This window comes from Trachypithecus francoisi, unplaced genomic scaffold (assembly GCF_009764315.1).
Source record: "Trachypithecus francoisi isolate TF-2019V2 unplaced genomic scaffold, Tfra_2.0 Lachesis_group3, whole genome shotgun sequence".
Lineage (NCBI taxonomy): Eukaryota > Metazoa > Chordata > Mammalia > Primates > Cercopithecidae > Trachypithecus > Trachypithecus francoisi.
The window spans coordinates 147,895,949-147,918,939 of NW_022681468.1; the positions used below are offsets into that span (position 1 = coordinate 147,895,949).

Below are 22,991 nucleotides of genomic sequence, written 5' to 3' on the forward strand. Positions count from 1 at the left end.
CAAGGGTTACAGTCCTGGATAAAGAGACAAGACAAGGCACTGCTTAAGGTGTTAAATTGGATGAGTTAAAATTCGGTAGTTCAGAGAAAGGGAAGTTTGTTGTTTAGTCAGGAAGAAGTTTCATTACATAGGTAAGATTGGACTAGGTCAGGCAGGGAGTTTGGAACCTGGCTTGAAGAAAAATTTCCATTCAGTCTAGGCAGAAAGCAGTTTGATAAATGAGTAGAAGTCCAAAGACATGCCAATTTGGAAGAGGGCATTACAGAGCCTGACTTAACACAGGTGGTCTGAATTACAGAGCAGTGAAATAGGGCTCGTTGTTACATGCCCATGAGAAGGTCTGGGAGGCCAGTGATCCTAAATGGCAGAATGTCTTGATAAAAGCATCATGTTCTGGCCGGGCGCGGTGGCTCAGGCCTGTAATCCCAGCACTTTGGGAGGGTGAGGCAGGCAGATTGCCTGAGCTCAGGAATTCACGACCAGCCTGCGTAACATGTTGAAACCCTGTCTCTACTAAAATATGAAAAAAAAAAAAAAAAGCTAGCCGGGCATGGCGATGTGTGCCTGTGGTGCCAGCTACTTGGGAGGCTGAGGCAGGAGAATTGCTTGAAGGGAGGCGGAAGTTGTGGTGAGCCGAGATTGCACCACTGCACTCCAGCCTGGGCAACAGAGCGAGACTCCATCTCAAAAAAAAGCATCATGTTCTAGGGTGATTATTCTGGTTGTGGTTAGAGACAAGTAGTCCAGAAGGAAGAGAAATCAAAAGGTCAGTATTTTAGAAGGTCCAGGATTATGGATAGTAACAAGTTTGAGGGGCTTACGGGGCTTTATGGGAGGCTTCCTGATGTTCTAGGGGACCTTGTTTTTCCTTCAGAAAAGGAACGTTGGTAGAGGAGTTTAGAGGCATGTAATATGATGGTCAAGTGTGTTTCTGATTTCCCAGTGTGAGAGTTCCTGTTTTCCAACCTTTGTTAGTGCCTGGGGCCTTCATCGGTGCTTCTCAAAACCATGTCTGTGTCTTATTGCTGAAGTACATTTTGAGGCACTTGCCCTGTGAGGTCTCCTTTGACCCACAGGCAGGATTAGTCACTTCTCCTTGGTGCTTCCGTAACCCTTTCAGATATCTCTGTCACGGCACCTTGTCACACGTGAGCAATCTGTCTCCTCTGTTCCTGTAGGAGCTCTGTGAGGTCTGAATGCATGTCTTGATCCACTTTGAGTCATTACTACATAGTACAGTGCCTGAAACATCAGAGCAACTTAGAAAATGCTTGCTGAATAATTGCAGCATTATCCTTTTCAGTCATTATTTATATGCCTGCTGTACACCAGCCAGTCTCCCAAGTTTTGGAGATATAAAGAGATCCAGACCATCTCTATTGTCAACAAAAGATATGACAACCAAAGGAGTTTCTGTTATAGATTACCTTTTTAATTAAATGAGAACGTATTCAAGTGGGCCAGATTTTAAAAGGAGAAAGAAATTTTACATATGTTTTACAAGTTAGCACTAAAGAGAATTGTACTAACTTTTCAAAATGAGGCCAGCATAAAAAGAAAAGAAAAAATTCAATATAAAACAATACGCTTTTAATTTTATTTTTCTGGTAGAATGAAAAATATCAGCATAGGCCAGGCGCGGTGGCTCAAGCCTGTAATCCCAGCACTTTGGGAGGCCGAGAAGGGCGGATCATGAGGTCAGGAGATCGAGACCATCCTGGCTAACACGGTGAAACCCCATCTCTACTAAAAATACAAAACATTAGCCGGGCGAGGTGGTGGGCGCCTGTAGTCCTAGCTACTCGGGAAGCTGAGGCAGGAGAATGGCGCGAACCCGGGAGGCAGAGCTTGCAGTGAGCTGAGATCTGGCCACTGCACTCCAGCCTGGGCGACAGAGCGAGACTCCGTCTCAGAAAAAAAAAAAAAAAAAAATATCAGCATAATAATAGCAGTAGCATTCAAAATGATAGAACTACAACTTAGTTCTCAGGTTACTCATTTCTGAGTTCCCTCCTAGCTTTGAAATTTTATTGTACTGTTCATTGATAGTATAAATTGCAAATATAATAGGAAAAACTTTTTATCATATAATGGATAATTAAACCAGTGCAGCGGCTCATGCCTGTAATCCCAGCACATTTGGGAGGCTGAGGCAGGAGGACTGCTTGAGCCCAGGAGTTTGAGACCAGCCTGGACAACATAGTGAGACCCTGTGTGTACAAAAAATAAATTTAAGAAATTAGCTGGGCATTGTGCTGCACGCATGTAGTCCCAGGACTTTGGTGGCTGAGGTGGGAGGATTGCTTGAGCCTGGGAGATGGAGGCGGCAGTAAGCCGTGATCACACCACTCACTACATTCCAGCCGGGCCTGTACAGAGAGACTGTCTCAAAAAAAAAGGATAATTAGGAATATAAATTCATAGCAGATTAGACACACTAAGAAATTATTTTTATGAATATATCCTTTGAAGTTAAACTTCTATGTGGTAATTAGGCATGTAGTGGTTTGCTTTTTACTAATTTTTTTGCTTTTAAAAACATTTTTATTTTTAAATGTAAAAAACACATAACATACAATTTACCACCTGAGCCATTTTTAAGTGTATGGTTAAGTGGTATTAACTATGTTAATATTGTTGTACAATAGATCTTCAGAACTTTTTTATGTTGCAAAACTGAAACTCTATACCCCTTAACAACTCCTCAGTTCTCCCTCCAGCCCCTGAAGCCGCCGTTCTCCTTTCTGCTTCTATGAATTTGACATCTTCTAGATACCTTGTATAAGGGGAATCATACAGTATTTGTCTTTCTGTGACTGCCTTATTTAATTTAGCATAATGTCCTCAAGGTTATGCCTTCCTTTTTAAGGCTGAACCTTAAAAGGGTAATATATATTCCACTTAAAATTTAGGTAATAAAATAATTACTTAAAAAGGTAATATTCCACTGTATGTATACACCACATTTTGTTTATCCATCCATCTGTTCATGGATGCTTGGGTTACTTTCACCATTTGACTACTGTGAATAATGCTGCTACAAACACGTGAGTGCAAATATCTTCTTGAAATCCTGATTTTCAATTGTTTTGAATATATACCCAGAAACGGGATTCCTGGACCGTATGGTGATTCTATTTTTAATTTTCTGAGGAACCACCATACTGTTTTCCATAGCGGCTGCACCATTTTACAGTCCCACCAACAGTGCGCAAGGGTTCCAGTTTTTCCATATTCTCGTCAACACTTGTTATTTTTGTTTTGGTTTTTTTAATAGTAGCCATCCTAAAGGCCAATGGGTGATATCTCACTGTGGTTTTTTACTAATTCTTGATATAGTACAGAATATAGTCATAGAAAATATTTCTATTATCTCTAAGTTAGAGAAATTACGTTTCATATAGTATACAAACAATACATTTATTTTACAGTTCATTGTAAGGTAAGGCAGATTCTTATTCAGTCTTGTTCTGAGATTTGTGTTTTTAAAGATATGTTTTGTGTTGCTTATTTTCTAAATTCCCTCTATGTTAAATCTCCTTCACCATACAACTTCTCGAATATTGGAAGACTTGATTTGCAGTGATTTTATGGTTTTGTCAGCTCTGCTTTTTGCATACTGACTTCTTAAGGACTGTGTGGAATTGTTCTGCTTCATCCAGCATGTTAAGCTTTGGACTGTCACATGCCTGTCAAAAAGTATAGAAAATATGGTGGATTTATTAAAAGTTATTTTCAAAAGAGAGAGGAAGAATGAAGAAAAGGAGTATAACCCAATAATTTGTACTGGATCAGAAGGGTAAATTGGGGGTTATGGATAGATGAATCAAAGGTGTTTTTTTAGATATAATAGAGGAAAACAATTGTAAGACTTAACAGCAAGTATCAAATAGAAATGCCTACACTGAGAAATCTGTCCAGCCACCTTCTCTGTGTACCATTAAGCTGTTGTCTTAGTTCTTTTGTGCAGCTATAAGAGGATACCACAGGCTAGGTAATTTATAAAAACAGAAATTTGTTTCCTCACAGTTTTGGAGACTTGGAAGTCCGAGATCAGGGTGCCAGCATCTGGTGTCTTGTAAGGGCCTTCTTGATGCTCCTTCACATGGTGGAAGGAGAAGGGTAAGAGAAAGATGAGCTCTGTGTTATCACATGGCAGAAGAGAGAGAACCCACTCCCACAAGCCCTTTTTATAGCACATTAATCTGTTGATGAAGCTGGAGCCTCACCACCTAAACACCTCTCATTAGGCCCCACCTCCGAACACTTTTGCGCTGGGGATTAAGTGTCCAATGCACAAGCTGGGGAGGGAATAAAAACAGTCAAACCATAGCAGCCATCAGGTGGAGCATCACACCTTTTCTCTGTGGAAATCTCTAGCAGAAACAACATTGGCTAGAAATGTGGAACTCTTCCCTTAAGAGTAATTTTAGGGAGAATAGAATTTGCCTTCCCTGCCCCCCTTCCTTTTTATTTATTTATTTATTATTTTTATTTTGTTTATTCATTTTTTGAGACAGGGTGTTGCTCTGTCGCCCAGGCTGGAGTGCAGTGGCACAATCTCGGCTCACTGCAAGCTCTGCCTCCCAAGTTCACACCATTCTCCGGCCTCAGCCTCCCAAGTAGCTGGGACTACAGGCGCCCGCCACCACGCCCGGCTAACTTTTTTGTATTTTTAGTAGAGGTGGGGTTTCGCTGTGTTAGCCAGGATGGTCTCGATCTCCTGACCTCGTGATCCGCTCGCCTTGGCCTCCCAAAGTGCTGGGATTACAGGCATAAGCCACTGCGCCCGGCCTCTTTTCCCCCCTTTCTAAGAGAACGAAGAAGAGGTTCTGTTACCTGGTTCTCCCACTGATGCATTGTTATGGGCAGCTGCATCTGGCCTTTGTCTGGCCTGGCTTTGTGACTGATGAAAAGGGAGCAAGTGAAACTTTTATACAGTTCTTTGGGGAATAAGGCATGAGTGGGATCAGGCGACTGTCAGCACAGCTGATGCGTCTTTTTTGTGCAAAAGATTTATCTTATCATAACTCAACCAAAGCAATTTTTTTTCTTTTTCTTTTTTTAGAGTCAGGATCTCACTGTGTCACCCATGCTGGAGTGCAGTGGTGCAGTTATGGCTCATTGCAGCCTCAAACTCCTGGGCTCAAATCATCTTCGCACCTCAGCCTCCTGAGTAGCTGGGACTACAGGCGTGTGCCACCACACCTGACTCATTAAAAAAAAAAATGTTTTTGTCGAGACAGTGTCTCACTAAGTTGCCTAGGTTGGTCTCAAACTCCCCGCCTACACGACCTTCCCACCTCAAACTCTCAAGTTGCTGGGATTACACGCCAATTTTTTTTTTTCTTTCTTTCTGAATCACAGTGTAAGATCCTGGCTTGATACTTGACTAGTGGACTTTTTGGAGATCCATTTAAATGTATCTTAGAAAGGGCAGCTGAAACGCTCCATAAACCCAAAGCCTTGGACTGGAACAACTGCTTTATATGTTCTCCTTCACAGAGCACCAGCCTCCCTACATCATTGCAGTGTTGCCTCGATACGTGGAGATCCGAACATTTGAACCGAGGCTTCTGGTCCAGAGCATTGAATTGCAAAGGCCCCGTTTCATTACCTCAGGAGGGTAAGGAATTTCTTTTTTTACTGTGGCTATATATTATCCCAAAGTTGTAAAGTCACCTGTGTCATCACAAAGCCTGTGATCTTTTGCTAATATTCTTACTTTTGTCTCCAGATCAAACATTATCTATGTGGCCAGCAATCATTTTGTTTGGAGACTCATCCCTGTCCCGATGGCAACCCAAATCCAACAGCTTCTCCAGGACAAGCAGTTTGAATTGGCTCTGCAGCTCGCAGTAAGTCTCATTCATGACTAGTCTGCCTTCCTTATTGTTCTTGAAAGTAGGTGATTTGGGTGTCAGTGTTCATATTTATTTTGGATTAGTAGGCTAAGCACATAGCTGAAAGTCCGGGGCCTTGGATACTAGGTCTGACTCCACCATAAAATATCTATGTAACTCTAAGTGATTTTACTTTTTCACTTTATCTGTCCAATGTAGAATGAATATCAATTATAGTAATAGTACCTTGTAGAATTAATGTGAGAGGCGGGAGCGGTGGCTCACGCCTGTAATCCCAGCATTTTGGGAGGCCAAGGCGAGCAGATCACCTGAGATCAGGAGTTCGAGACCAGCTTCGCCAACATGGCAAAACCCCATCTCCACTAAAAACACAAAAATTAGCTGGGCATGGTGGCAGGCACCTGTAATCCGAGCTACTCAGGAAGCTGAGGCAGGAGAATTGCTTGAACCCAGGAGGTAGAGGTTGCGGTGAGCCGAGGTCATGCCACTGCACTCCAGCCTGGGTGACAGAGCGAGACTTTGTCTCAAAAAACAAAAAAAAATTAATGGGAGAATAAAATAATTTAATAGATATTGTATGGTCATGAAAAATTAAAGATAATGCAGACATTAAACTCTAGTAATAATCATAAATATGCTGTTATAGTCAAGTTGAATGCAACAACGAGAGGACCCCTCAAAATTCCTTTCCACAGTAGACTCCTATGTTTGGATAAGTAAGCTTTCTTTTGATATTCTGAAACTACTTCAAGTTGTTGTATTCAGCCAGGCTGCAGTCTTATATTTATGATGCTTGCTGTAATGTTTGCAAGGGATCTTGTTCACAGCAAAATAGTGACCACTTCTTGTTCCAAGGTTGATGTCAGAGTCTGTGTCTTGTTCTTTTAAACATCCTCAGTGATGATTATTGTCATCTGTAGGGAGTGGATTTGCTTTTAGGAAACAACCAAAAGACATTCTGAGCCTAACCTAGTTGTTAAACCAGATATTGCTACTTTATGTATTTGGGGGTTTTTTGAGTTTTTTTGTTTTGTTTTGTTTTTGTTTTTTTGAGACAGGGTCTCACTCTGTCACCCAGGCTGGAGTGCAGTGATGCAGTCTTGGCTGACTGCAGCCTCAACCTCCTGGTCTCAGGTGATCAGCCCACCTCAGCCTCCTGTATTGCTAGGACCACAAGCATGTACCACCACACCCAGCTAATGTTTTTTTATTTTTTGTAGAGATAGGGTCTCACTTTGTTGCCCAGGCTGGCCTTGAACTCCTGAGCTCAAGTGATCCTCCTGTCTCAGCCTCCCAAAGTGCTGGGGTTATAGATGTGAACCACCATGCCCAGCCTCAGATAGTGATACTTTAAAGAAGAGATTTTTATGAAGATGATAATAATAAAACTGAATTTCTAGGGTATCCTGTAAACAATTTCTGAAAGGAAAGCAATTTTTTAGAATGCAGATACTTTTAGTTATCTATGGTGGCTACTCGTGAAGAATATAATAGTATGACATAGTTAATATTCCATAAAGATGATTGCTTTCTTGGAGCACTGAATTTCAGCATCTTACTGTTTTTTTTCTACTCATGCATTGTCCTGTATTATTTTATTTTCATTTTTAAAAATAATACAACGAATGCCCATGAACGCACCATCCCACCCAAGAACCATAACTTTTAGAACTTTTTATAGTCCTTCCCATCCCATCCCTCTGCCTCTCCTCCAGATGTAATCATTATCCTAAATTTTGTATTTATCATGACCTTACTCTTTTACATATATATTTAAAACATATATTTAATATACAAATATATGTTTACATTTAAAATATGTATTTAATGATTAAACACGTTTAATCTTTTACATATATTTAATATATGGAAGTATGTATTTAGTTTTTGAACTTTATAGAAAGGTTACGCAGTAGGAAACTCTTTAGTCTATTTTTCTCAGCAGGAAGGTCTCAGAGTCTTTTCAGTGATCTTCCTAGTTCAGGTTGTTTAATCTCAGGTAAAGAAAATGGAAGTGGGTTCCCATTTTTCCTTCTCTTTTCTAGGCTCATACTTATTTTGTGTTCTGCCCTTTTTATGACAAAAAAGGTTTGATTGACATCATCTTAGTCCAGGAAGAACCTATCTTTTGTTTGAATAGATAAGCAAACATAATAGAACTTTCAGAGGGAAATTCCAAGCTAAACTTTGGCATTGATAAGTCCTGGAGCCAAGTGTCAGAGAGGGACAGTTCACTGTGGGCTGGAAAAGGCATCCTACGGCTGGACACTTGAGTTGACCCTTTAAGAATATGTTAGATTAGGATTAAGAGCAGGAAATGGAGCATTCCATTCCAGATGGAGAGGAAGTTAAAGAAGGGAAAAGTGTGGCCTATGTCTATCACATTTGGAGCCTTTCCTGACTGGAGAAGAAGGTGTGGCATAAGTGTTCAGGACTCAGCTAGATAAGGAGGCTGGCACCAGGTTTTGGAAGCCTTTGAAGCACCAAGCAGGAGAGGCGAGACCAGGGACAGCCACATGTTGGTGATGGCTTGGACTAGTGTGGCGGTAATAGGAAAAGAAAGGAAGGGGGGAAATTGAGAGACATTTTGAAAGGAAAAACTAAATTTGATAAAGATTGGCTAAAGAGGTATAAGGAGAAAATAGGTTATGAGGAAGAAGCAAAGTTCATAGCAGCTGCATTTGTTTAGCTTTTACTGAGACTAGGACCTTTCCCAACAGTGTCAGCTATGCCAGATGGCTTTCTTTTTTTTTTTTTTCCCCAAGACAGAGTCCAGAGTCTTCCTCTGTCACCAGGCTGGAGTGCAGTGGTGCAATCTTGGCTCACTGCAACCTCCGCCTCCTGGATTCAAGCAGTTCTCCTGCCTCAGCCTCCTGAGTAGCTGGGATTACGGGCATGTGCCACCACACCCAGCTAAGTTTTGTATTTTTAGTAAAGATGGGTTTCACCATGTTAGCCAGGCTGGGTCTCAAACTCCTGACCTGAGGTGATCCACTCACCTTGGTCTCCCAAAGTGCTGGGATTACAGGCGTGAGCCACCGTGCCTGGCCCAACCCATCCTTTATGTCTCAGATTAGGTCCCTCTTGGAATCCATGCTGGACCCCTGACTCAGACTGGACTGGGGACCCCTCCCACATGCTTGTCATCACTCTTACCCTATTTTGTTTTGATTTTGTGTTTTTAAACTAAACTAGGTTTTATTCAGATTTGACCAGTTTTTCTATTAGTGTCCTTTTTTCTGTTCCAGGATCAAATCCAGAAATCAGATTGCATTTAGTTGTCATGTGTCCTTAGTGTCCTCTGGTCTGTGACATTTTATCTTTCCTTGTTTTTCATGACCATGACAATTTTCAGGATTATCAGTTAGGCATCTCATAGAAACCCTGTTGTGTTTTAATTGCGTATTTAGTCTTTTTTTTTTTTTTTTTTTTGAGACGGAGTCTCGCTCTGTCGCCCAGGCTGGAGTGCAGTGGCCGGATCTCAGCTCACTGCAAGCTCTGCCTCTCGGGTTTACGCCATTCTCCTGCCTCAGCCTCCCGAGTAGCTGGGACTACAGGCGCCCGCCATCTCGCCCGGCTAGTTTTTTGTATTTTTTAATAGAGACGGGGTTTCACCAGGTTAGCCAGGATGGTCTCGATCTCCTGACCTTGTGATCCGCCCGTCTCGGCCTCCCAAAGTGCTGGGATTACAGGCTTAAGCCACCGCGCCCGGCCGCGTATTTAGTCTTACAGTTAGATTGTAAGGGCAGCCTGCAAGGCGGATACCATGTGGCTGTCTCGTACACTTTTTTATTTATTTATTTATTTATTTATTTATTTTGAGATGGAGTCTCACTCTGTCACCCAGGCTGGAGTGCAGTGGCACGATCTTGACTCACTGCAGCCTCTACCTCCTGGGTTCAGGTGATTCTCCTGCCTCAGCTTCCCGAGTAGCTGGGACTACAGGCACTTGCCACCACGCCCGGCTACTTTTTTGTATTTTTAGTAGAGACGGAGTTTTACCATGTTAGCCAGGATGGCCTCGATCTCTTGACCTCATGATCCGTCCGCCTCGGCCTCCCAAAGTGCTGGGATTACAGACGTGAGCCACCGCGCCCGGCCTTGTCTTGTACGCTTTGGTGTCTGTAGCTCCTAGCATCTTCTCTAACATCAAGAACATACTCAACAGTATTTGTTGAGTGAGTGAGCTCTTACCTATTCTACTCTGTTATTAGGAAATGAAAGATGATTCTGACAGTGAAAAGCAGCAACAAATTCATCACATCAAGAACTTGTATGCTTTCAACCTCTTCTGCCAGAAGCGTTTTGATGAGTCCATGCAGGTCTTTGCTAAACTTGGCACAGGTAACAAGTGGTGAGGCCTTCATATAAGGAACTGGTGGAGGAGGGGAGCCTGGAAAGTATGGGGAGAAATGATAATAGACTTCTGAGAATGGAGAAAGTTTAGGCTCAGCTACATTGATCCTCATACCTAGCAAGATCCTGTGGGGTGGCCATAGTGGTTACCTGTCTATACTCCTAATCCTGTGAATCTGGTCTTCTCAATAAATGTGGACTCCCAGTTTTCCAGTATGATATGCCCTTGCCATTAACGAAAGGTAGCAGCAGGTCATTCAGTTCAACAGATGGGTATTTGATCAGCTAGTGTTTATTGAATGCTGTTCTAGACCATATTCCTTGGATTAAACTGCAGATCATTTTTGAGAGCCAACACAGGGCAGTGCCATGAAGCCCTTCCTTTTCTTAGTGTCCTGAAACCTCTCGACATGACTGTAGTGGCGAGGAGCAGGTGCCTTGGGGTCTGCCTGAGATATCCGGCAGAGTACTGGACCTCTCTGTGTTTCTGCTTTCTCCTCTGCAAAAAAGGGATGATCATACTACTGCTTACCTTAGAGTGTTGCTGTAAGGATTATATGAAGTGCTTTGAACAGTGTCTGGCACTTAACAAGTGTTCTGTAAGTGTTTGATGTTATTAGTATTGAATATCATTACTATATATTCAAAACTGTATATTACAGTTTTGCTTAATTTGGATCAATCTATATATATACTTGGTTTGACTCTGTATCATACTAGTATCTCCTCTTCTCCTCTTCATTGCTTTGCCTTTTTTCTACCATTCCTCAACCTTGGCCAGTAATGAACTGTGGTAACTCCCTGTATCAGTCAAGATTCTTGGTTGTGAGCAATGGAGACCAACTCTGGATCGTTTAAGTAGAATCTGGATAAATTAAGCAGAGTTTATTGGAATGTTAGGGTAAAGACAGTTGGAAGAACCCATAAAATTGATGGGAGATTAGGTGGGGAATAGATGGAAATGAGGGGAGCTCTGGAGGCCCTCCCAGCTGGAAACAGGAAGCCAGAGAATGATCAGTTTGCAGCCAGGACAGGCTGGGCCATCCTGCACTAGCATAGCCACCTCCTTAGCCATATAAAAATTGCCACCTACAGTGTATTAGCTATCTGATGCTATGTCACAAATCTCCCCAAAACTGTATGGCTTAAAGTAACAGTAGTCATCCATCTCTGTTAGTACTTGGTCAGGAATTTGAGAAGGGGTCAGCTGCACTGTCCTTGCTTCACGTCTCCCAGGCAGTTGTAGTCTTATGTCAACTGGACTACCATCATTTGAAATCTGGACTGGGCTAGAAGATCCACTTCCAAGCTGGTTCACTCATATGGCTGACAAGGTGGTGCTAGCTGGAGCTGGGGGCCTCAGTTCTTGTCCAAGTGGGTCTCTCTTCAGAGCTGCTTGAGTGTCCTCATGCATAACAGCAGGCTCTTTCTGGAAGGAGTGTCTAAGAGACCTAGGCAGAAGCCTCAGTGGTCTTTTGTGACTCTTGTTCCTGCTATATTCTGTTGGTTTACAAGGGTCCTGCCATGTTCAAGGCAAGGAAGTTCAGACTTTGCCTCTTGATGGAAGAGTGTCATGTTGTCTAAGAGGAGCACATAGGATGGGATGTATGATATATGTTGGTGTGTACCACACTGCTTGTCATCCTTGCATCATTTTCTCCAGATCAGGGGATCTGATTAGCCAGGATTAGGTCATGGTCTGACCCCCAGACTCTACCAGGGGTGGAGAAAGAGGTTTGGCTCCCCTCTGCTTCTGAAGGCAAAGGTAGCTATCCTCCCACCAAGACTCCACATAGCCTGGAAGAGAGAACTTGCCCTTATCTGAAGTACCTAGAGTAGGCAGATTCATGGAGACCACAAGTAAAATAGAGGTTCCCAGGGGCTGGAATGGAGGGAGAATAGGGAGTAATTGTTATTATTGGGCAGTTTCAATTTGAGATGATGGAAGAGTCCTGGAGATGGATGGTACTGATGGTTGCACAACAGTGTGAATGTATTTAATGCCGCTGAATTGTAGGCTTACAAATGGTTAAAAGGGTAAATACTGTAGCGTGTATATTTTACCACATAGAGACACACAGATTGTTGGATGAGTTGAAGTATCAGAAGACAGGGGTCTACTACTGGACATGGATATGGGCATATCCCTGTGACCCAGAGGTCAGCAAGTTGCTGCTGCTTCCACTGCCTAAGGCCTGCAGTGACCTCTGTTCCCACAGAGCTGGTGACTGGGTGTGGGCTGCTGTATCCAGGCAGGTGCCTCTACGGAGTGGCAGAGCTGTAACCAGACACTGGAAATGCCGAGTCTGGCTGCACACACTCAGGAGCTGGAAGAAGGAGGCTTCCATCTCACTTTCAGTTTCCAAATCTCATGTCCTGTTTCTGGGTGGAACCAGATTTTCACTTAGAACCCTGACTGCTAGGGAGTTTGAGAAAAGTCATTTTCAGTTTTATAGCCCCTGTGGACTAGAAAGGACTAGAAAGGAGTAGAAATGGATAGGAAGTGCCAGTTGACCAATAAACAATAGCGTTCCACAGTATTATAAATTATAATAAATGTAAATTATAGTAAATTATATAACCAGTTAACCAGCCCCCAGTGGCAGTGAGGGGGTATGTTGGCTACTTAACAGCATTTTGCTGTTACAATCTGGGAGTGGCCAGGTATGGTGGCTCATGCCTATAATCCCAGCTTTTTGGGAGACCAAAGAGAGAGGATTGCTTGAGCCCAGGAGTTCAAGACCAGCGTAGGCAACATAGTGAGACGTCATCTTTACAAAAAATTTAAAGGTAATTAGTTGGAAGGGTAGTACATGCCTGTAGTCTCAGCTACTTGTGAAGGTGAGGCAGGAGGATCACTTGAGCCAAGAGGTCAAGACTACAAGAAGCCAAGATTGTGCCGCTGTACTCTAGCCTGGGGGACAGAGCAAAACCCTGTCTGAAAAAAAAAAAAAAAATCTGTAAGCGTCTGTGAGAACATAAATTCTAAGGCAGAAGGAAAATGTCACCTCTTTGATATTGTTAATGTGTACCATTTTGATTCTTAATGTAGCAGAACATTTTCCCACTTATTTATACTCTCTTGTCAGTTGGTCTTGTCTTTTGGTCATTTATCAAATGAAGTCTTACATTTTATTACCAATTTATGTGAATTTGTTTATCTAATCAACATATTACCCTCTTTTTAAAAATTTTTTTGAGACAGGGTCTCCACTCTTGCCCATGCTGGAGTATAGTGGCATGATTCACAGCTCACTGCAGCCTCGACCTCCTGGGCTCAAGCGATCCTCTCACCTCAGCCTCCCAAGTAGCTGGATACAGGCACATGCCACCATGCCCAGCAAATTTAAAATTTTTTTGTAGACATGGGGTCTCACTCTCCTGCCCAGTCTTGTAATCAACAAATTAATCTGTTGCCATGTGTACTACAAATATATTCCCTAGCCTGTTGTCTGCTTTTTTTTTTTAGTGTTTCTTTTTTTGACATACATTTTTTGTTAAGTTTCTTGATCTCTTCTACTTCAACATCAGCATTTTTCCTTAGAAATTTTTTATTCTCTACTCTCAGGTGCTTGATAAATATTCAATTCTGATTCTGTGTGTGTATTTGAATATAGTCATGCCATTTTTGTGATGTTTTAGTGAATTTTAACATATGTATAAAGAATGCTCAAATCATAAGTCTACAGCTCATTGAAAGTTTATGAACTGAGAGTCTTTTTTTAAAAAATCACTCTGGAACTTATTTTGCTATAGTAATAGTCTTGTTTTATTTTATCCCTAAATTGTTGGGCTCCTTTCCAGAGGAATCATGTTTACCTTCCATATAGATCCCACCCATGTGATGGGTCTGTACCCGGACCTGCTGCCCACAGACTACAGGAAGCAGTTGCAGTATCCCAACCCACTGCCTGTGCTCTCCGGGGCTGAATTGGAGAAGGCTCACTTAGCTCTGATTGACTACCTGACACAGGTAGGTGTAATACAGAGTGCGTGAAAGAGTTTGCCTGGGAGTTTCAGTACTTGTTTCTCTATGGCAAGGAATTTAAGGCCTTCTCTAATGCTAAGGCATTCTATAAATTAATGCTCTAGGAAGTCTGCCTAGGGGAAAGTTTCTTTCTGCTACTTCTTCTCACTTAACAGTACCATTGAAGTGGGGTTTTCTGCCAAATCTTGATAATAATAAACACACCCAATTCCTAGTAAATTCGCACTAAGCTGTTACAGAAACTAAAAAAGGTAAATTTTAGTTGATAGAAGCATACAAGATTTTTTAAAACAAACTTTTTGTAACATACATGGATTTGGGGAAAATGCCTCCTGTATGTGGAACCACTTGGAAAACACACAAAAAAAGTACGAAACAGAAATACAAATTACCTATAACTCTACCACCAGAATATAAGAAACTAACATTCTAGTGTTGTCCTTCTAGACTTTTATGTCTGTGAATTAGCTTTTGTTTATTTACTTCTTGGTTTATTTATTGCAAATGGATATCAAATTATAGATTGTTTTATAGCTTACTTTTAAAAAATGTAGCCATATACTGAGAAAGTACTTCCTTGTCAATAAATATCCTTCTATAACATGTTTTTAAGGGAGGTATTTAGATTTAAAATTTTTTATGATTTACTATTATAGACATGTATTTTTTAAGTCAGCACTAAAACCAGCATCTCCATTAAAGTCCCTTAATCCTAGATTTCTGTCACAGAAGCCTATTGTTTATTTCCTGTGTACCCATTCAGAATCAGAGACCTTACTGATATTTTTTCCTCTTAAGTGTTCTGCAGACCATTGTAAGGGGTCTCCAGAACGCTCCAGGGTAGGCACTGAGAAGTATTGCTGTTGGCTGGGTGCGGTGGCTCCTGCCTGTAATCCCAGCACTTTGGAAGGCCGAGACAGGAAGATCACCTGAGGTCAGGAGTTTGAAACCAGCCTGGCCAACATGGTGAAACCCTTCTCTACTAAAAACACAAAAATTAGCTGGGTGTGGTGGCCCACGCCTGTAATCCCAGCTACTCAGGAGGCTGAGGCAGGAGAATTGCGTGAACCCAGGAGGCGGAGCTGGCAGTGAGCTGAGATTGCACCACTGCACTCCAGCCTGAGCGACAGAGTGAGACTCTGTCTCCAAAAAAAAAAAAAAAAGAAGTATTGCTGGAGAAATGGTCATACTGCTTTCCACTCCCTGCCTCTGGGTCAGTGAGGTCCCGCAGGTCTGATCAGGCATGGGTGGCCTTGGCCCTTCCTTGACACTGGGCTCCAAGGGTACCCTCCTGGGGCTGGCAGCCTGCAAGGAGCACACAAACTTGCCACTGTCTACACACTGCACACACTGTGCTAAGTAAAAAAGATTCCTGGGCATAGTATCTCCCAAAGCCTGTGGCACTGTGGAAGGCCCTCCACTGCCAGTGTCTTAGCCATAGGAAGGTGAGCACATGTCCTTCCCTGGCCTTCTTCACTGATACTGGGAATGCATGAAGTAACTGACACTAATATTGTGCCAGAGAGATGGCAGAGCAAGACCATGGGCTCTGCCAGACTCAAGAGAATACCTACTGGATGAAGTTCTAGGATAGGCAGAAACTCATCTCCAGGGATCCAAAGCAGATCAGTGGGTGGGATTGTTTGGGAACAGCACGAGGAACTTTCTGGAGTGATAGAAATGTTATCTTCCTTCACTGAGGTGGTGGTTACATGCATGTACACATCTGTCAAAATGTATCTGATGGTACACTTTAAAAGCTTAGATTTTATTGTAAGTTATACCTCAATAAGGTTGATTTAAAAAAAAAATAAAAGAACATGGGCTTTGGAGTCAGACCCCACTTTGAATCCTGCCTTACCCCTTACGTAGCAGCTGACGTCTGTGCCTTGGGTTCCTCACCTGTAAAATAAGGATAATATTATTGGCACTTGCTTTAGGATTAAGATGGTATATATAACGTGCTCGGCATGGTGCCTGGTCTGTAGTAAATATTCAATAAATAATTGTTGTTGTCTCTGTGGCAGTTTGGCAGTGCTAAACATTGAACGCTAATGTGAGATCAGGCCAATGGGCATGAGCTGATTTGGAGGTATTCAGAATGACTCAGTCGCTCAGGTGACAAAGGAAGACTTAGCCCTTAACCCCACATTTTGACCTTTGCAGAAACGAAGTCAATTGGTAAAGAAGCTGAACGACTCTGATCACCAGTCAAGCACCTCCCCGCTCATGGAAGGCACTCCCACCATCAAATCCAAGAAGAAGTTGCTACAGATCATCGACACCACCCTGCTCAAGTGCTACCTCCATGTGAGTTACCCGAGCGCTCGGTGCCGCAATTCCCACTTACCCTGACAGTCTGGGAAAGTAAAAGGGAGTGCTAGACCCTGGGGGACCTGCCACTAGTAAGAGTGAAGTCTTTGATTCTGGAAACCATATAGACTCTCCTGATGCCTGTGAGTCTCTTGGAATTAAGAGGATAAGGCAAGATATCAGCGCACAATTGTACAGTGGGTTCATCTTCTCTGGTCGGATTGCAGTTCGTGCTACAAAGTCAGCTGGGACAGTATTTCCTTCAAGAAGTTCTGTCTCTCTTCTCCCCCACAGAACATTAAAACACATTGTGCGAAGGTCCATAAATGCTCTAAAAGCCTCTACCTGCTGTCCTGAAAGAGGGCTGTCTGCTTCCTCTTGCTTGTGCTACATTCCTGGCCCTTCAGCCTAGAGCAGGCCTGGGCTAGGGAAGCAGTTTCCACTGAACTCCTGCTCTTTCTGCAGACGAATGTGGCCCTGGTGGCCCCCTTGCTACGCCTGGAGAACAATCACTGCCACATTGAGGAGAGCGAGCACGTGCTGAAGAAGGCCCACAAGTACAGTGAGCTTATCATCCTGTATGAGAAGAAGGGGCTCCACGAGAAAGGTGTGGGGCTGGTTCCTTGGATCTGGGAGGGACTCTTGTACACGGCAGGGGAAACCTACTGAGATGTGACAAATCTCCTGTGGGGAAAAGGCTCATGACCTTGTTCTTGGGCTTGGTGGTCAGCTCTGCAGGTGCTCGTGGACCAGTCCAAGAAAGCCAACTCCCCTCTGAAAGGCCACGAGAGGACAGTGCAGTATCTGCAGCGTCTGGGTAAGTCCACCTTTTGAAAGGGAGGGGAAAGCGCTCCTGTTCAAACAACCGGGTCTCCCTCCGTTTCTGTTTCTGCTTGGTTGCTCCCCTCCCTTCCATGCTTGTGTTCACTCAATTTCATTCCTCCAGATGGCATAAAAGTCCCTCGGTGGTTGACCTATGACAGCCCCGTGGTATGGAGCCAACCCAGTAGGACTAACAGCCCCGAGTAACTCATGCTTGAGCTATCTTTTCAGGAAAGTGAATGCTGGGGCAACCTGCCCACCTGCCTTCCCAGTGCCACGGGCAGGATGGGCCGCAACTGCTAACAAGTCCTGCTTTCCCCTCTAGGCACAGAAAACCTGCATTTGATTTTCTCCTACTCAGTGTGGGTGCTGAGAGACTTCCCGGAAGATGGCCTGAAGGTGAGCCATGGGAGTCCCTTGGATTTATCTGGTGCCGCACTTGGTCCTGACTGCACTTGGCACAGCAGTGGATGGAGAGGAGGGTGGATTCATGCATCCGTCCTCATTGGTGCTAGAAAGGGTGGACTGGGAAGTGTGAGCCAGCGCCGAAGCTAGTAGAGAGAGCCTTGCACAGGCTTGAGGAGGCCTGTGCCTCGTCTGACACTCTGCCTGCCTGCAGATGCCTTCTTGTACCCTTCCCCTCCTAAAGTCTGTTTGATCGCTGCGCTGACATGCATGTGTGTTTGGTGGAACTGCAGTCAGATGGTTCTGCTGCTGGAACTCGGGTTCATTCTGACAGATATTTACTGAAGATCTCCCAGAAGTGGAGTCTCTGCCACGGGATCGAGTCCTCGGCTTCTTAGTAGAGAATTTTAAGGGTCTGGCTGTTCCTTATCTGGTAAGGTATTTTTTGGTCTGCACTAAAAAGCTTTAAACCCAGGATCCAGGACTGCATGGTGCTGTTATCCAGCTGTTCAGATTTGGGATTTATGTCACTTGCGGATTGGAAGGATGAGGGTTATTTCACCTTCCTCTGAAGAAAAAGATCCCAGTAGACCAAGCTGGAAATGCTACCTACCAAATCTAGGTAAAGTACAGAGGGATGAAAGAATGATGTTTTAGAAAAAAGATTCCAAAGCCACATTTGTACAGCCAAACTCAAAAGTGACCACAGGACAATCAAATGGGCTTAAGTACCAGGATGCAGATATTTAACCATAATTACATGGGTTGATGTGAGAGTTTGGAGGATTATGGGACCAAATTTGTAAAAAGGAGTTTAGAAGTTGAGAAGACGGCTCCTCACGTTACTGGGTCGCATTGTGAAACTTCCGGTGAAACTTCACAGTGGCTTTAGATGAGCTGTCTCTTGGTCATCTTTGCAGCCTGATCAGGGAATAATCTGGGACCTCTTGGGCCTTAAAAATGTGCGGCAGGCTGGGAGACCAGGTCACAGCCTGGAGAATACCAGTGACAAAGACTTCCATCTTGCCTCAGGAACACATCATCCACGTTTGGGAGGAGACAGGCTCTCGGTTCCACAACTGCCTGATCCAGCTGTACTGTGAAAAGGTGCAAGGTCTGATGAAGGAGTATCTCCTGTCCTTCCCTGCAGGTACCAGTTCTCTTAGGAAGTCGGTTGGCCCCAGGCCTTAGAGGAGAGCACAGACCCAGGTGCCACATGTGGTGGGGGTAAGCAGGCCACGCTGTTCTCTGCCCAGGTGGGCAGAAGTTCTGAAGAGGAGCCAGGGCAGCTAAGTGACACAGGCCTGGCACATGAGACTCAGGAGCCCTTGTCTGGGTCCTGGCATCTCTGAGTGTCTCAGATTCATCGCTGGGGGAGGGTGGAGGGAACAGACCTGTCTGCAAGATGGCAGCTATACTGATAAACAGGTTTGCCCACAGAGTATTTCTCTTCTCAGCTTATTTGTTTTTTAACTTTAAGCTGATGTTTTGGGGCCACATAGAGACTGTGAACTAAAAGCAGTGAGCATGGAAGCCACCCTCGAGGCCTTTCTGGCCATGTGGTGACATCCTTGAACCCCATTCCCTTCATTTTTCTTGATGACCCCACATTGCCATCTGGCAGCATCCTTTCATGTTGAGCTTGGTTTCCCTTAAAGGCAAGACCCCAGTCCCAGCTGGAGAGGAAGAGGGTGAACTGGGAGAATACCGGCAAAAGCTCCTCATGTTCTTGGAGATTTCCAGCTACTATGATCCAGGCCGGCTCATCTGTGATTTTCCCTTTGATGGTGAGTGTCTGGCTTACGGCCAGAAGCCACTTCCGCTGAAGGTCGAGCAAAGACTAATCCACCCCTTTCATTGTTCCCCAACTCTCCACAAAAGTTGGGCCTGGAAAAACCAGGCGTTTCAGGCCAGTGCTCCTGTTTTGTCCCCTCTGAAGACTCACTTTTGTACGCTGACTGAGAAAAGTCTCCTTCCTGGGTGTGAACCACATGCTAATTGATAGCCAGGTTGCAACCTGTTTTTTGCTTCAGAACATGTTCTTGGCCAAGTTCATTGTTCAGCAGTTTTTGTAATCTGGCGTGATTTGTCTTGATGAGAGCTGAGAGCAAGCATTTGCTCATCTTACCTGAACCACTTGGCTTGTTGTAGGTGGTTGTTAAGTACTTGGCTGCTGAATGAATATTCTTACCCAGTTTATATGTGATCTCGAAAAAGATGGGATAAAGTACTTCCCAAAATAGCTCCCTCCTCCTCTTTTAAACTTCAGTCATCTCCTCCTTGAAGAAAAACCCAAGCAATAAGGATCCTATCTTCTTCCCTTGTATATTGCCGTGTGTCCACTCCTCTGGACAGCTTGGTCCTCACCTTGTGCTTGCGTGATTGCTGGCAGTGGTTCCTCATATTCCTTTTCCTCCTAGGCCTCTTAGAAGAACGAGCTCTCCTGTTGGGGCGCATGGGGAAACACGAACAAGCTCTTTTCATTTATGTCCACATCTTGAAGGATACAAGGATGGCTGAGGAGTAAGTTTGCCCCGCCATCCTACCTCCTAAGCAGTCTACAGGCCCCGCAGAGAAATGAGAGCTAAGAAGTCCATCTCCCCACACTCTGCTGCGGGAGCAAGAATCGCCTCCATCCCGGCCCCCAGTTTTGGCTGTGGTTAGGCTGCTCGAACAGGCTGCACGCACAGCCTCTCATTTAAATGCCCCCCCTCCCACACCACCTGCTCTCACCACTCTCTCCCTTACAGGTACTGCCACAAACACTATGACCAAAACAAAGATGGCAACAAAGATGTGAGTAGTGGCCCTGACCCCAGGAGCACGTGTGCATACGTCGCCCCATTGGTTTGACCAGAGGTGGCAATAATATGAGTGGCAGAATGAGACAGGGCATGGGTCAGGGCTCTGATTGATCTTGCATGTGTGTATTGAGGGAGAGCGTGGGACCATTCGTCCTGGTGTGCTTGGGGTAGTTCTGGTGTACATCTTTATCATCCCTGTGATTATTAATAGCACTCCTGTCTCTTTACTCTCAGGAGTCTTGATTTGTGTCATATATTACGAGGTCTGCCTGTCGAGTGGGAACCTGTCATGGTTCTGATGTACTACATCTCCAATACACGTTGACTTGTCAATGTCTGGAGACATTTTTGATTGTTGTGACTGAGGACAGGGGTGCTGCTAGAATCCAGGGGGTAGAGGCCAGAGATGCTGCTAAACAACGCACAGGACAGCCGCCAAACCAAGAATCATCTGGCCCCGAATGTGCACTGAGGTTGCGAAACCCTGTGGTACTGGCACCAGTAGGAAATGCAGCATCTCACCTGCTACCCCACCTGCAAAAATGTGGACAGGGTATCAGCTTTTAAAGCCAAAGGAAGTGAGGAATCTTGTTGAATTATTTTACCGTGGTAGCATTTTGTAAATGGTATAATGGTAAACAAATACAAGGCATTTGGTTTTTTCTCTCAGGGAAAAAGCAATCCTTAATTAACATCTTCCGTTGCCTGTTTGACCTTACCAGTTTAAAAGGTGAAAATGGCGAGTTTTACATGCTCAGTGATAGCGTTACTGTAGACGAGCACCTCGAATCTTTAGGCGCGCTCCGTGCTGGGGGTTCTGGGCGGGTTGCTGCCAGCCTGACGTGGCTCTTTTCTCTCTGAGACAGGTGTATCTGTCCCTGCTTCGGATGTACCTGTCGCCCCCCAGCATTCACTGCCTGGGGCCAATCAAGCTGGAACTGCTGGAGCCAAAAGCCAACCTCCAGGCTGCCCTGCAGGTCCTGGAGCTGCACCACAGCAAACTGGACACCACCAAGGTCCGGAGTTGTTCCCAGGGAGATGGAGGGTGTTTGCAGGGAGCATCGAGTGAGAAGAGGAAATGCAGACAGGGACTAGGGTCCAAGAGCTCCATGGCTGCAGACATTTCTTCATTCTTACCCCTGTTCCGCCTCACCCAGTCGCTATCTCTGTTCCTGTCCCTAGGCCCTCAACCTTCTGCCAGCAAACACTCAGATCAACGACATACGCATCTTCCTGGAAAAGGTCTTGGAAGAAAATGCACAAAAGAAACGGTTCAATCAAGTGCTCAAGAACCTTCTCCATGCAGAGTTCCTGAGGGTAGGTATGGGCCTTCCAAACTCTAGGGTGGGCTTTTAACTTCCAGTACAAGACAGTGTCCGCATGTTCCCTTCCGACCAAGGCAGAGCCTGTACAGTGCAGCTCAAGCTGATCCAGTAGCCAGCCTGACATTGAATTGCCAGTGTTCTAAGCAGAAGAATCTGTGACAGCTGAAAGAGGAAACAGTGCCGGCCTCTGCCTCCTGTTTCTGGGTGCCACACTGTGGAACTTCTTCCTCAGTCCCCCTGTTCTTCCAGGTCCAGGAAGAGCGGATTTTACACCAGCAGGTGAAGTGCATCATCACAGAGGAGAAGGTGTGCATGGTGTGTAAGAAGAAGATTGGAAACAGGTGCGCCTCCTTCATGCCTGTGCAGCGTCTGGGCTCTGTGGAGGTTTCCGGGGGTGGAGAACGCTCAGGATGGATTTCCGCCCTTTAACAGAGCCGGAGAACGTGGCCGCTGGCTGTCCTGACAACTTTTAGTTCTTGAGCCTTCAAAGAGCAGCCTGTTCTATCTGTTGGGGGTGGGCTTTGAGAATTTAAAGACCCACAATATATGGTATGGAGCTGTTGGATTCTTGACCATAAAACTCTTCCCCTCTAGAAGCTAGAAACTGATACAGTGGGTGCCGGAGAGGTACAGGTCAGCAGAAAGTTGTTATATTTTAAGGAAGATCTAGTGAAGGAAGAAAAAGATCTTTCGAGTTACTGCAGTGTGACTGGAGTAGGACGGTGAGCCAGCCTCATACTGTGTTGAGACACATCCTCCAGTTAATCCCTTTCTTCAGAGGAGAGGGACTTGTCCCTTTTCTTATGTAGCCAGAAAAATATGTTTCTTTAGAAAGACAAACTCGCTGTCCTTTTTAGAATTAGCCTGAAACCTGTTCTGATGGACATTGTCGGCTCTGAGGAAGCCAGTGCTGAGTTTTGGGCTGTTGCACTGTCCATCTTTATTATGCCGTGTGTTTTGCATAGTAAAATAATACCCCATGCACTCTTAACTGTGTGCACCTCATCCTCTGGTTATTTGACAGAGATGATGGCTACAGAAATCCAGAGCCCCTCAAGGCAGGCTGTCCTTTGATGTTTGGGTGGGCTGCTTCTGGGATGGCCCCCCAGCAATG

The 22,991-nt window shown here is 44.5% G+C and overlaps 1 protein-coding gene across 4 annotated transcripts in view; it reads left to right on the forward strand.

Moving 5' to 3' along the window:
- VPS39 (VPS39 subunit of HOPS complex) overlaps positions 1-22,991 on the forward strand; it is a 48,544-nt gene that overhangs the window by 23,352 nt on the left and 2,201 nt on the right. For all 4 annotated transcript variants that reach the window (XM_033190444.1, XM_033190446.1, XM_033190445.1 and 1 more), the window contains 16 exons: positions 5,506-5,626; positions 5,738-5,858; positions 10,079-10,208; positions 14,051-14,193; positions 16,375-16,518; positions 16,987-17,128; positions 17,252-17,338; positions 17,669-17,742; positions 18,083-18,181; positions 18,781-18,898; positions 19,407-19,535; positions 20,169-20,271; positions 20,499-20,544; positions 21,419-21,568; positions 21,735-21,869; positions 22,127-22,218. In XM_033190444.1, coding sequence (XP_033046335.1) covers positions 5,506-5,626; positions 5,738-5,858; positions 10,079-10,208; positions 14,051-14,193; positions 16,375-16,518; positions 16,987-17,128; positions 17,252-17,338; positions 17,669-17,742; positions 18,083-18,181; positions 18,781-18,898; positions 19,407-19,535; positions 20,169-20,271; positions 20,499-20,544; positions 21,419-21,568; positions 21,735-21,869; positions 22,127-22,218 — 1,834 coding nt within the window. The remainder of the gene's footprint in view (positions 1-5,505; positions 5,627-5,737; positions 5,859-10,078; positions 10,209-14,050; positions 14,194-16,374; positions 16,519-16,986; positions 17,129-17,251; positions 17,339-17,668; positions 17,743-18,082; positions 18,182-18,780; positions 18,899-19,406; positions 19,536-20,168; positions 20,272-20,498; positions 20,545-21,418; positions 21,569-21,734; positions 21,870-22,126; positions 22,219-22,991) is intronic.